The sequence below is a fragment of the Choloepus didactylus genome, chromosome 23 (genome assembly GCF_015220235.1).
Source record: "Choloepus didactylus isolate mChoDid1 chromosome 23, mChoDid1.pri, whole genome shotgun sequence".
NCBI classification, from domain to species: Eukaryota; Metazoa; Chordata; class Mammalia; order Pilosa; family Megalonychidae; genus Choloepus; species Choloepus didactylus.
In genome coordinates this window covers 28,913,589-28,927,254 of record NC_051329.1, presented here as the reverse complement: position 1 = coordinate 28,927,254, position 13,666 = coordinate 28,913,589, and the positions used below count along the sequence as shown (strand labels likewise).

Genomic DNA, 13,666 nt, shown 5'->3' with positions numbered 1-13,666 from the left:
AGGCTATTACCCCACAGTCTCTGGTTGCTACGTATGTCATTGCTTCACCAGCCTTCCTGGAGTCACAAATTTAGCAGAAATAGTCTCTGCTGCCTGATGAAATGACCACAGATGGCCTCTTGTCTGCTTTAGCCCATTTCCAGAGCATAGGCATTAGCAATCACATCTCAAAAGAGAAAGTACAAATAGCTGTGTTCATGATTCTGAGAATGGAGGCCCTGAACAGTTTCCAGGAGCCTTAAGAATAGTGGATTTTCCCTCTGATAATGCTGTTAGGAACCAGGTCAAGCAACAAAGACCTAGATTGGGGCCATAAAGACTAATGGGGGCAACTTTCGTTCCTCCCAGACGCCTCCTCCTTGGCCAAACACCTCTTATAAGGGTGAAGAGACCTTCATCAGAAAATTTGTCAAGGTTCTTTGGGCTTGCAGGTGTGCCAAGAGGCCAGGACACCATTCACATCTCTATAATTTAATCCCAGCCATAAATAACATGCACTCCAGCTACTTTATGACCACCCCAATGAAGGAGACCAGTTCCTGAGAGCTTGAGAGAGAATGGCTCCAGCTCCAGAACCAATAGCATGGCTCAAGGAAAGGGAAGGCCAGGGGTATTCAGAATCCAAACAGGTCTGTCAGGAAGGTTGGGGAGAGGAAATAGGAGGGCAGGTCAACCATGGGTCCAGGAGATCAGAAGGATCCTGGTCAGGTACTCAACTGCACCAGCACAATTGCAGACTGGGTTACTTCCAGGTTTGTCAGCTGGCCCCCACTGGACAGTCTGAGGCTCCAGCTTTAAATGGCTTTCTATAGTCCTGAGCATCTGAGAATCTGGCAGAAGGCTGTCAGGAGCAAGATTACGGATGTGGCTATAGACAGCGGAGAGGGATAGCATAAAGAGAAGGCAAGGGCAACTTGGTAGGTGAAATCACTGCCCTCCCCGCTACATGGGATCTGACACCCAGGGGAGTAAATCTCCCTGGTAATGTGGAATATGACTCCCGGGGAAGAATCTAGACCTGGCATCATGGGATGGAGAATATCTTCTTGACCAAAAGGGGGATGTGAAAGGAAATGAAATAAACTTCAGTGGCAGAGAGATTCCAAAAGGAGCCAAGAGGTCACTCTGGTGGGCACCCTTACGCACAATATAGACAACTCTTTTTAGGTTCTAATGAATTGGAATAGCTAGCAGTAAATACCTGAAACTATCAAACTACAACTCAGAATCCATGAAACTTGAAGACGATTGTATAAAAATGTAGCTTATGAGGGGTGACAATGGGATTGGGAAAGCCATATGGACCACACTCCCCTTTGTCCAGGGTATGGATGGATGAGTAGAAAAATGGGGACAAAAAAAAGAAAAAAGGCACCCAGTGTTCTTTTTTACTTTAATTGTTGTTTTTCACTTTAATTTTTATTCTTATTATTTTTGTGTGTGTGGTAATGAAAATTCAAAAATTAATTTTGGTGACAAACGCACAACTATATAATGGTACTGTGAACAACTGAATGTATGCTTTGTATGACTGCATGGTATGTGAAGATATCTCAATAAAAATGAATTTAAAAAAAAAAAAGAGAAGGCAAGGGGAGGAGTTTGGGCTGAACCCCAACAATTCCTCCTTTCAATATCCAGACCTACCCTGTGACTAAGAAAACAAAGGTGTGAGGGGAAGGGGAGAAGAAAAGCCATTTCCTTTATTGTAACTGTAGCCCAGCTGGGTAAGAGCAAGGCTGGAAGGGAGCCAGGAAGGATGAATTTCTCTGGGTAGACAGTAGGGAGGGTCCAGCTTCCAGCAGCTTTCAGATGCTCTGAACTTGTCAGAGAATCATGGGAGAGTTGGGGTGGAAGAGACCTTGACAGCCCATTCAGGCTGATACCTCATGATCCTCCTAACACAAGGTCACCTCTAGAGTCTGGCAAATATGGTCTTTCCTAGCCCTCAAGATCTTCCAATTTGGACAAAAGTCCAATTGGCTCCAAAAAACAGCCAGTCTCTCCAGGGCAAATTACAAAGCTCCACCTGAGGTTCCATGTCATCCAATTTGGACTTTCTATGGAAAAGCTCAAGGGTCAGGAGATAAGCTCCTTCAACAGAGCTGGATTTGAGAGTCTCTGTCCTCAAGGTGAAGGGCAAATAGAAGACCAAACCTAGAAGCCCTACTTCTCCTATAGGTGTGATCTTTGATTTAATTGTGTCATGAAGGTTCAAAGTTGCCCTTAATCCTTGAGACTGCATCAGATGACCAGTGAGTATATAAATAAGAGAGATAAATGTATACATGTAGGTGTCCACAGACACATGCTCACAAAATAATCTAAGAATGACAGCTACTAATTATTAAGGGTTTTCTGTATTTCAGCACTATGCTGGGCACTTAATATAGGTTATCTCACTTAACCCGCCCCAACAACATCATGAGATGAGCACTCTTATTATCTATATTTTCCAGATGAGATGTCTGAAGCTCAAGAAGGTCACCCAATGTCAGTTAATAAATTGCAAAGCCAGAATTTGAAATCAGTCTCATTCCATAGCCTGTACTCTTCTCTACAATGCTAATGTGCTTTACTTCTTTATGGGCATGTGTGCATCTCTCTCTCTCTCTCTCTCTCTCTCTCTCTCTCTCTCTCACACACACACACACACACACACACACCAGAGTGCTCTCTAACAAGCCAACATTTGATCAAACCTATAAATGACCCAAGATCTCATTCTAAGACCAGCTCTTGCCATTCATGGCCTCTCTGTGTAACCCTGAGCAAGTCCTTTTGGTTTCACATCTGTGATGTGAAGAGGGTCCACTCCTCCAGTGGTCCCTTCTAGTTCTGAAGTTCTTTAATAGAAAACAGGGAAATGGGATGTTTTGGATGTTCTTTGGGAAAAAAAAAAAAAAAAAAAGGAAAACAGCAGAAACAATTATGACCATATGGTTGGATGCCAAGGTGAGACTTGGCCAGGGTCTGAGTCTGTTCTCTAGCCTCACCCATAAAATGAAAAGTCTAACCAAAAGACCTTATCTATAAGATTCTTTATACCTCTAACACTCTCTGCTCCTGTCGTACTAACTTGGACAGAAAAGGTGGAATCAACTTCCCTGGGGCTAAAGGGACGTAGAACCAAGGCCATCAGATACAGAGAAGATCTGAGAGCTCTTAGAGCTAAAAGGACAGGAAAATGCTGGTTCCTCTCTAATTCTCCTCCTTCCAGAGGCAAGATCTCTCCAGGCCAACCCCCCACATAGTTTCCAAGGGGAGGCAAGTGCTTAAAGGTCAACTAAATGTCTTGATATCAGCAGGGGAATGCTTGAGACAAAAGCTTTGTGTGGGAGCTGGAATCTACAGCACATGGTGCCTGTCTACAGTGCTGTCTCATTTTCAGAACAAGAGCACAGCTCTACCACTAGACCACTGGGGCTAGATATGCCCACCCAGCCTCCAAATAGATGGCTCCTTTCATTCCAATGACATCAAATAACTAGGGCCAGGCAGTTTCATGTTCTGCAATATAAAGATTTGAGGATTCCCATGTTGTTGGGAAAAGGAATAACCATTCACTAGGTATCTACCCCTAAATGTATTTTATCTCATTCAATCTTAACAAGATTATTAGTATTCCTGTTTTCCAGATGAGGAAACTGAGCCTGAGACAAAAGAAACAAATCTGACTTTAAAGTCAGTTAATAACAAAAGTTACTAACAAAAAGTAGGAACCAAGGGGGGCAACTGATGATAGAAAAGAGGTGGCTCTGCCATCTGCACTTAAAACAAACCTTGAGGCACTACATCAACAGTAATACAGTGTGGGAAAGTCACCCATTCTGGGTCTCAGTTTCTTTATCTATAAAATGAGGCGCTGGGAAACCCTGGAAAGGGCTCCTTCCATCCCCTCCTCCACCTGTACCCAGCTGTTTGTGACTTTCACCCTGCCAAGGCCTCTTTAACCTGGCCTCAGGGGGCTCTTTCTTGGGACATTCCTTTCCCTCATGAGATTGAAGTTCTCCAGGTCAGAAGCTTTCTTTTGTATTCTCCAGAACATGAAATAGTGCCCAGCCCGTAGTATTCTGGCAAAGACATGAGGACACACCCACTTACCGGAAGCAAGAGCTGTGCCAGGCTTCGTTGGCAGTCCTGTACAACCTCTGGCTTGGTGCAACATGGCTCCCGCAGCCCCGACATCTCCAGTCATCTTCACCTACACACAAAACCAAGAGGCTCATGAAGCCAGAAAGAGAACCTAAAGAGGCAGCGGGCACCAGCATGAGATTCCTACTGTGCAGAATAAGACTAAGTTAACAGAATCTCGTGTTAAAGATCTAGGCCAACAGTATGCCAAGCCCTAACCAACAGCGGTCCTGAAATACCTAAGTCCCTATCTGAGACTCTGTAAAAGTTTCACTCACTGAGTTTATCTCTCAGAAAGTTAAATCCACCAGAGTGTTCCTATGCCAGACAAGTCCTAAAACCCAGAGGCAACAGCCTCTTTAAGAACAACCAGATACAGCCCCCTTCCCTATAATGTCGACACACATTTTCAATATGAACAAGTTAGGGTGATCACTGCTTAGACACCCCTGAAGATCGAGAAAGTGATTAAATTAGAGGAAGGAAAGGGTAGCAACAGACAAGATAGAATTTCACAAAGGATTATGAATACTGAATCTTTATATAAATATATATTTTTAGATGTTAGGGTATTACAACAGCTAGAAGAATAACTGAAACGGTGGACCCATAACATTCTTTAGTATTTGCTCTTTAGCTACTCATTAAATTGTACTTTGAAAGTTATCACCTTTCTGTATATATCTTATATTTCATAATAAGGAAATAACTGAAACCATGGAACTGTAACCCACCCATAACATTCTTTGAAATTACCTTTATAACTATTTGTTAAATTGTACTTTTTTATTTTAAAATTACTTTATTTATCAAACAAAAAAACATTTCCAAACAAAATAAAGCAAAGCAATGGGAAAAACAAATATCCTGAAATATCTTCATTCCTTCCAATATACTCCTACCATACCAAAAGAAAATTAACGAACTTGTACTGTGAGAGTTATCACCTTTTTGTATATATATTTCACAATAAGGAAATAACTGAAATTGTAGAACTGTAACCCATAACAGTCTTTGAAATTTGCTCTCTATCTAGTACTTGTTAAATTGTACTTTGAAAGTTATCACTTATATGTATATATGTTAAACTTCACAATAAAAAATGTATTAAAAAAAAAAAGATATAAGCCAATGCTCTGCTAGATGCACAAGTTTCTACTCCACGGGATCTCTGGTAAGCACTTGTCCAGCCCCTGATTACCTCTCCAGGGACAGGGAATTCATGGCCTCAAAAATAGTCTAATTTCTTTATTTTAAGCAGCTCTGAATTGTCCCTTTTACTATGAAAACAAAATTGGCCCTTTCCTAAAATTTTCATCCCTTACTTATGGCTCTGAACAGGATCTCCCTCTTTTTAATGTCACCCTTCCTATGGCTATACTCAGCTAACCCCCAGACACATCTTTTTTCTTGATTAAACATGTTATTGCCTTTTACTATTCCTCAAAAGCTCTAGTTTTCAGATCTTCCATCACTCATTCATTCAATCAATCCAGGAACTCACTCATTCAATGAACACCAATATATTGTCCACATACTGGACAATATTATCCTTGGCCTTGAGGTGCTCTTCTGCAAGGAGCAAATCCATTGGAAAAGAAACTCTTCCATATTTATAATTTTTCACTTAGATGTTATTTCAGGGGTAGAAGCAAAATGATATTTTAGTTTAGGGCAAGGAAAGTTATGCATATAGAAGGGAAAGAACAAACACTTATTGAATACCTCCCATATGCCAAGAACTGTGCTAGGTGCTTTCACAGATCCAATCTTATTTAATTCTCAAAGCAGTTCAATGAACTAGGTGTTATTATACTCACTTAATGGACAGGGAAATTAAAACTGGGGGGCAAGGCACAGTGGAAGGTCAAGCGGCAGAGCTAGCCTTCAAACTCAGGTGTAGTTCATTCTAAAGCTCATGTGCTTTCCACCCCACCATGTTATTCCTGTTAATTCCTATTAGGGGAACCAAGAAAGTCTTTGTAGAGGAAGCTGACACTTGAACCGACCCTTGAAAGATGAGAAAGATTTATCAAAGGCTGGGAAGGCTGTGCAGGCTGTATTAGTGTGCACAAAAGTGAAGAGTTTGTCCATGTACCTCCCAAAGGGAGGTGCCCAGAACAAAACACAAGAATCCCAGCATGGCTCAAATGCCAACTTCTTGAAATAAAGAGGGCCGCTAAGATCAAGCCGTGGTACCTGACTCGGCCCTAGAAAGCAGGACAAGGTTGTCACAAGACTCCCTTGTACACTCCATGTATACAGCTTTGTTCTCTCTGGCCACAGGCACAGCCACAGTGACCAACCCGAACCCTGTTTCACAAGCACAACAGCCATGAATAGACAATGCATAGCTCAGGGCACTTCAAGATCACTCAGCAGCATTCCAGGGCAGCCAGTGCACAGTCAGCTGTCCTCCTCACACCCCAGAGAAGAGTTAAGCTGGTAGAAGGCTTTAAAACACCACCTCTCATCTCCACAGTGATAGGGACATATATGCCCAGCACTCATCCCTCCTGGATTGAAAATTCTCAAGCTCTCAAGAGGAGCCTTTCTGTTTTTGTTTTTGGGGGACAGGGTGGTAGTGGCCAGAGGGTGTGACATCATCCTTACAAATGCCAAGGTAGAAAGCCTGAGAGACTTTAAGCCAGGCTCAGGTAGGATTACTGACATTAGGCAAGATAATGAATTAGTGAGAAGGTTTTTAACAACCCACCCCCCCACACACACACACACACAGAAATCCAAATGAATCTTCCAAGTTCTAGAGGTACCTGTTTGCAATATTTTTGGAACTCTTACATGGAAGGATATTTTCATGAACTGTTGCACCCCTCATCCCTGGCATATCTCATTATTTTAGAGCTACACCTCTTTTCTTGTTTTTACTTTTTTAACCCAAAAGGAATATTCTCTGACCACCCAGTTACTCAGCAAGTCAATATCTTGGCTCTGAATGACTTCTGCTGTTTCCAGAATTCAAAAAGGATCAGGACTTTCCACCATGAGGATATTCAAAACAATTTTTTTATTGCCACACCCTCCAGAGCCTACTCCAGTCTTGGGAAACTCAAAGCCATTCAACCAACATCTGTTTAGCACCTGCTCTGTGCTAGGTACCAGGGTTACAAAATCAAGACCCCTTACTCCCTCCTCTCACATCTACCTCACCTAATTAATTAGTCAGCAGATCTGCATGGTTCTACCTTCCAAATGTCTTTCCAATTCTTCCCAGACCTTTGCCCCAGAACTCAGGTCTTTGGCTTCTGTTCCCAGTCTACTGCACAATTTTTGCTGACTCTCCCAGACTCCAGGCTATCTCAGCTCCCCAATGTCTACAGAACAAAGGCTTGCCTGTTTAGCATGGCACTCCTGTTCTGGATTCCATCCTATCCTACCTCTCAGAAAATCCACACCTTTAATTATTCACCACTCCTCCCGCCACTGGCTCCTTCCCCACAGCATTTAAATAAGTTCAAGTCTTTCCCATTAAAAACAAAACAAAACAAAACAACCTCTGGACCCTATTTTCTCCTCTAGGTACCACCCTTCCTTCTCACCTTCACAGCCACACTTAAGAAAAAGTTGTCTACACTTCACTGCCCCATTTCCTCACTTCTCACTTAATGCATAATCCTCTGCACCCTGGCTTCCACCTACACTATTTCTCTGAAACTGTCTTATCAAGGTCAACAATGAACACTTACTGCTAAATTCAGTGGATACCTATTCAATCATTCTTTCAGCAAATATTTCTTACATGGTAACTATGTCTAACACCGTACTGGGGAAACAGCAGCGAACAAGACAGATCAATCATAGAGCAGATATTAAATGATAGCCTATTTAGTTATAATTAGAGCAGGTAGTATGAAGCAAATATCAAGTTCATAACTAGGAAAATGGGGAGTGGGGGTAGCAAACAAGCATTTCTTGAGGAAGTAATTTTCAAGCTGAGCTCTAGAGAGTGAACATAAATTAGCCAGGCAAAAAAGGGAGAAGGAAGGAAGGATAACACTGGAGACAGAGGTGGGAAAACATGTGCTAAGACCCTGAGGCAGGAACAAAAACTCCTCATATATCATTAAAGTTGGCTATCTCCCAGATTAGTCTGTCCACTCCAAAGAACTGGGGGAACTTAGTCTGTCCCATGTTCCCAGGACTTGCATTCACAGTTCCTGGACTACCACAATGGCTCGTCTCTTACAAAGGGAGACTCTAGTTACATATTGATCTATTTTCTGTTCCTGTCACAAACATTCATGTTCTTGCATCCAGACATTCATATCTCAAGCACTCTATGTTTAGGATACTTTCCCTGCCTTTCTCCCACTCTCTCTGTTTTTCAAAGTTATATACTTTTTTCTCATTTTTTTAAATTGTAGAACATAACATAAATACATGAAAGTGATAACTTTCCAAGTGCAATTTAACAAGTAGTAAGAGAGCAATTTTCAAAGAATGTTATAGGTTACAATTCCACAGTTTCAGTTATTTCCTTATTGTGAAAAATAACATATATACAAAAAGGTAATATCTTTCAAAATATGATTTAACAAGTAGATATATAGGAAATTTCCAAACTTATTATGAGTTATAGTACCATAGTTTCAGTTATTTCCTTATTGTGAAAAATATACACAAAATTACAATTTAACAAGTAGCTATAGAACAAATTTCAAAGCATGTTATGGTTTACAGTTCCATCATTTCCATTCTTTCCTTCCATCTATTCTAATACTCTAGCAACTAAGAAAAAGCAAATTATATAAAGATTCAGTATTCATAACCCTTTGTTAAATTCCATCTGGTCTGTTGCTACCTCTTCCCCTAGTTTAATCACTTTCCCAATGTTCACGGATGTCTAGGCAGTGACCACCCACCCTACTTTGAAAAGGGGTATCGACTTTATAAGCAAAGGGGACATATCTGGTTGCCACCTTTTCTCTGCATCAAACTTCTACCCTTCCTTGATGGTCCCCAATGGCAGGCAATATTTGTTTCTACTTTGTCTGTGCTTGTTTTATATCATTTGCACTGTAGTTACAGTTCTCTGTGAATGTTTCTGTCTCCCTCAGCCACTCCCCACCCCCAGTTCCAAGGATTGCATCCTGATCATCTTCATTTCTCCAGAGTCTAGCATAGGGCATGGTACAGAATAGACACTTATTTGTGTGGTGAATCCAACTGAAAGGTGCTGCCAGCTCTAAAGGTAATTTCCAAAGACAAGCTCCAACAGTCAGCAGGGTTGACTCCAGTGGTATAAGTGTTCTGGCTCCCAGGCTGCTACCTAAGAGTAATGTCTTATGTGGATGTAGAAGCCTCAGTCTATCTTTTTTTCTGTTAGAAAGTAACTCAGCCAAGATATTCCCCCAGAGCTCTCAGCCTCCCAAGCCCGGGTTCTCTTCAACAGAGCACTCTTGGCCTCTTCAACTTCCTTACGGTCCTGAAAGTCAATGATTCTAATTCTCCTACAACCTTTATTCTGGAAAACATAAGAGAAATATATTGATGCCAAGTTTTGGAGATTTCTGTGAGGCCAAATGGAAAACCAATCCAAAGTCCAGTCTGTCTGCCTGGGAAGTCCTTCCTCTAGGAAAACACCTCATTGTACCGGGCTGTTCACCTCTCCCTCTACAGTGTTTGCCTCTCGTGTTTGCAGACTTAACAACAATAGCTACTGATTGTCAGAGTCCAGAAGGGGAGCCTGATTAAGTAAATGTTCACAGCAACCTCAAACAAGGAGCCCTTATTAGGTGTTTAATAAACAGAAAACTGTGCCTACAGTTATTATTGGAATTTATTGTTTTTAAAAGTTGGTAAATGTGCATTGCAAACAAGGTGAGAATTGTAACAGATGGCTCATTACAAATGTTCTCACTTTCAGGAGCTTCTCCCAACTTAATAATTGGTGATATGACCTTCAAACAATCTGCAAATTCACTGTGGCAGAACATAAGGCTGAAAGGGCCTTTAAAAATCATCTAATCTAATCCAACCATTTCATTTTTCTGAAAGAGAAATGGGCTTGAAGAATTGAGTTGTCCAATCATCATATAGCTAGTAAAAGCTGATCCAGGAAGGACTCAAACCCATGTTCTGAGACTACCAGGCCAGTTGCATTTTTATTACCCCATGCAATCTGAGGAGTTGAGACGTGCTCAAGACCATACTACTCAGTGCAAGGGCTTGGCCTAGTATCCTAGCTCAGAACCAGTGCTTTTTCTATAACATACCAACATTCACCTTAAACTTGGTCTAAGAGCCGAGTTTCTGCGAACTAGTCCCTTTCAGACTTCAGAGTAGAGAAAAATCCCCAAGTACTGCGAGCTCATGAGACCATAATGCCTAGCCTGAACCAACATGCACAGAATCTTTCATGAGTCTCAAGTTCCACCAGACAATGTAAACCAGGAACAAAACTCAGCCAATTCAGTGCAGCATAAAACAAGAAGTACAGCAACCACTGTGCCCCCTGGGAACTGGCGGGTCAGGTGGATAAACCCCACTTGTTCTGGTGTGAAGCAGGAAACAGAGGGGCAGGGCAGCAGCTGGTGGGGAACAACCAAGAGGGGAAAGATCACATTTTAATGAAATGACTACCAACAAGACGAACAGCAGTGATTAACGTTCCTCTAGATAATCTCCTCTGTAGCCCAAGGGCTCTCCTCCTTACTCGCTTACCAAATATTACCAAAGGGAGTGTCTCAGGAAAAAAGAAACAATAAACTAAGGAGGTTCTGAACTTTTATGGACCTTAAATTTTTCCCTCGTATAAAGGAGGGATCAAATGATTCCTTCCAGTTCCGAAAGACTATGACAGCAAACCAGGGGGCCTCTCATTTTTCAGGTTAAGGTACAGACAAGCATTTCAGAAGGTTTGTTCATTAGGAAAAACTTGTGAGGATCAAGTGAAAGAACTGGAGTTAGACCAGGGTTTGAGCCCTGGCTCTGTCACTTTTTGCCTTTGTGTCCTTGGACAAATTATTTAACCTCTTTGGGCCTGTATCCTAATCTTTAAGAAGATAATAATACCACCTACCTCACAGGATTACCAAGAGGATTAAAAGAAATAAAGTAATGGATGTGAAAATACCTCCTGCAGTGTCTGGCACTTAGTTGGCAACTGATTTGTGAGTAGCTTGTCTTCCTTCACATGTCTGTGGGATTGGTCAGCAAGGAAAAAAGTTGAGCTGAATACATTACCCTCTAAAGTGTGAAGGAAAGGTTTTCAAAATGAATGCAGCAAACTTCTTCTAAGTACCCATGTGTAAGGCACAGACTAAACCTGGAATTGCTGGGGCTCTTGGTGAGTACTCCCAGAGTATAAGGGACAAGGATATGTACATGTTAGAGAGGCACAAACCAGGTGCTGGGGGCAGTGCAGCTCAGTAGCGTAATAGGATACACAATATGGAAACCAATGAGACAGATGGTTCCTGTGGCTTTTGAGCCACCCAGGTTCTCACTTCCAACCATAGGTTTATGTAGCTATGAATAAGTAGGCATTTTCTTATCTGGGGGAAAGCCTGCAAGGAATCTCTTTATCAGAGAATGGTTAACCAATTCAAATATTCCCAGACTATACCAGTAGTCAGTGATAGGAAAAAACAACAACAACCTACTTACTATGTGCCAAGCAATATCTTAAGCACTAGGCAAGCAAGAACTAATTTAATATAAAGATCCCATGAGATAAGAACTAGTACTGAAGGACTATTATTATTCCCATTTTACTGAAAAGGAAACTGAAATGTTCGGCTAAATAACTGAGATTAGACTACAGGTCTGATAGACTCCAAAGCTTATGTTCTTAACCAATTTTTTTTTTCAATTTTTACTATGGAATATAACATATTTACATAGAAGTGATAACTTCCCAAGTGCAATTTAACAAGTAGTTAGAGAGCAAATTTCAAAGAATGTTACAGGTTACAGTTCCATGGTTTCAGTTATTTCCTTATTGTGAAATATATATGCAAAAAGGTGATAACTTTCAAAGTATGATTTAATAAGTAGTTATATAGGAAATTTCCAAGAATTTAACCACTTTTTAGACTTTCTTTACTGGAAAAATAAATTACAGGTAGAAAGACCTAAGAAAATAGAATCCCAGGGTGGATGCTCAAGGAATACTTTAAAGGAACCAGGCAATGGTTTCCTGTTCTAGCTATTATCAGATGTAAATTAATAGGTAGAAGTGTCTAATTCTTGCTACTGTAAAAAGAAAGGCCAAGGGTGAGAAAGATAGACCTGCCACAGATCCAGGCCTCTCACTGAAGTGCCAGTGATGCCTAGGGGTGGGCCCCACGCTTCTTAGCAGTGCCCCTTCCAGATTGCACCAACCAGAAGACAGCCCTGGGCTGGGAATTCATCCTCCAGAAGATGCAAAAACCCACCAAGAATGTAGGATATCTCCTTGAACGTGATGGGTTACTCTTCAGCTTTGAAATCTTGTAGTCCTCTCAGATTCTACCCTGCTTCCTCCATCCCATACCCAGTGACTTGCCTATGACATAAGACATTTCCCACTGATAGGTGCCTTCTTCTCCACTCCTACCAACGCCCCAGCTCAGGGCCCACTGTACCTACTTCCAGATTAGTGCTCTGACTTATTCTCGTCCAATCCATTCTGCCCACCAATGCCAGAATAATATTCTAAAAACAATATGCCCACATCAGGACTCCTTCTGCCACTAAACCTTTGGTCTCTACTGCAAACCAGAAAATTCCACAATCCTCAGCCTGGCAGTCAAAGTCCTTCACAGTCTGGCTTCACCACCCTCTCAGACTTACCTTCCTCTTCCTGATTCCCCAACCTCCCAACTCTCAGCTCTACCACATATCAATTCATCATTCCTTAAGAAGACCTTGAAATTTGCCCACCTTTGCACTCTACTCCCTAACCATCCACTGCTCCTATGCACCACTTCCTATCCCCTTATCCTTTCTCTCAAAGCATTTTCCCCTTACATATAATATTCATATATTTACTTGTCTGTCTCTCCTCACCAGAACATACACTCCAAGAGGGAAGGGGTTTGGTCTGTTTTGCTCCCTGCTGTATCCCCCAGGGCGTAGAAGTGCTTGGCACATAGTAGGAACTCAATATATATTTGTGGAATGAAGTTATGAACAGAGTTCTCCCCCACTTTTGAAATTCCACATTATCACATACAGGTCTTATAGCAGCTTGTCTTGATTTGTCAGGTTTTTTTTTCCTTAATTAGCCCAATTAGACAATGAATTTCTCAAACACACAAACCACATAATATTCATTTCCACATATATTTAGTAAGGGCTTGTTATGTGCCAGACCTTGTTATGTCTCAAGCAGCCTGGAATATCAGAAAGAGTACTGGAAGAAGACATAAGTTAGTCCTGGTTCCACCACTAGCTCAGTGACCTTGGGCAAGTCAGTTTCCCTCCCTGGGCTTGTTTCCTCATATGCATAATGAGGAGACTGTACATTATTTCAAAGTTTCTCCTGGCTCTAGCATCTGTTAAAATTTATGAGGTAAAACATGGCCAA

General features: G+C 41.5%; 1 protein-coding gene across 4 annotated transcripts in view; it reads right to left on the bottom strand.

Moving 5' to 3' along the window:
* The window catches only part of LIMK2 (LIM domain kinase 2), a 60,730-nt gene that overhangs the window by 41,272 nt on the left and 5,792 nt on the right, over positions 1-13,666 (bottom strand). For all 4 annotated transcript variants that reach the window (XM_037817157.1, XM_037817156.1, XM_037817158.1 and 1 more), the window contains exon 2: positions 4,105-4,204. In XM_037817157.1, coding sequence (XP_037673085.1) covers positions 4,105-4,204 — 100 coding nt within the window. The remainder of the gene's footprint in view (positions 1-4,104; positions 4,205-13,666) is intronic.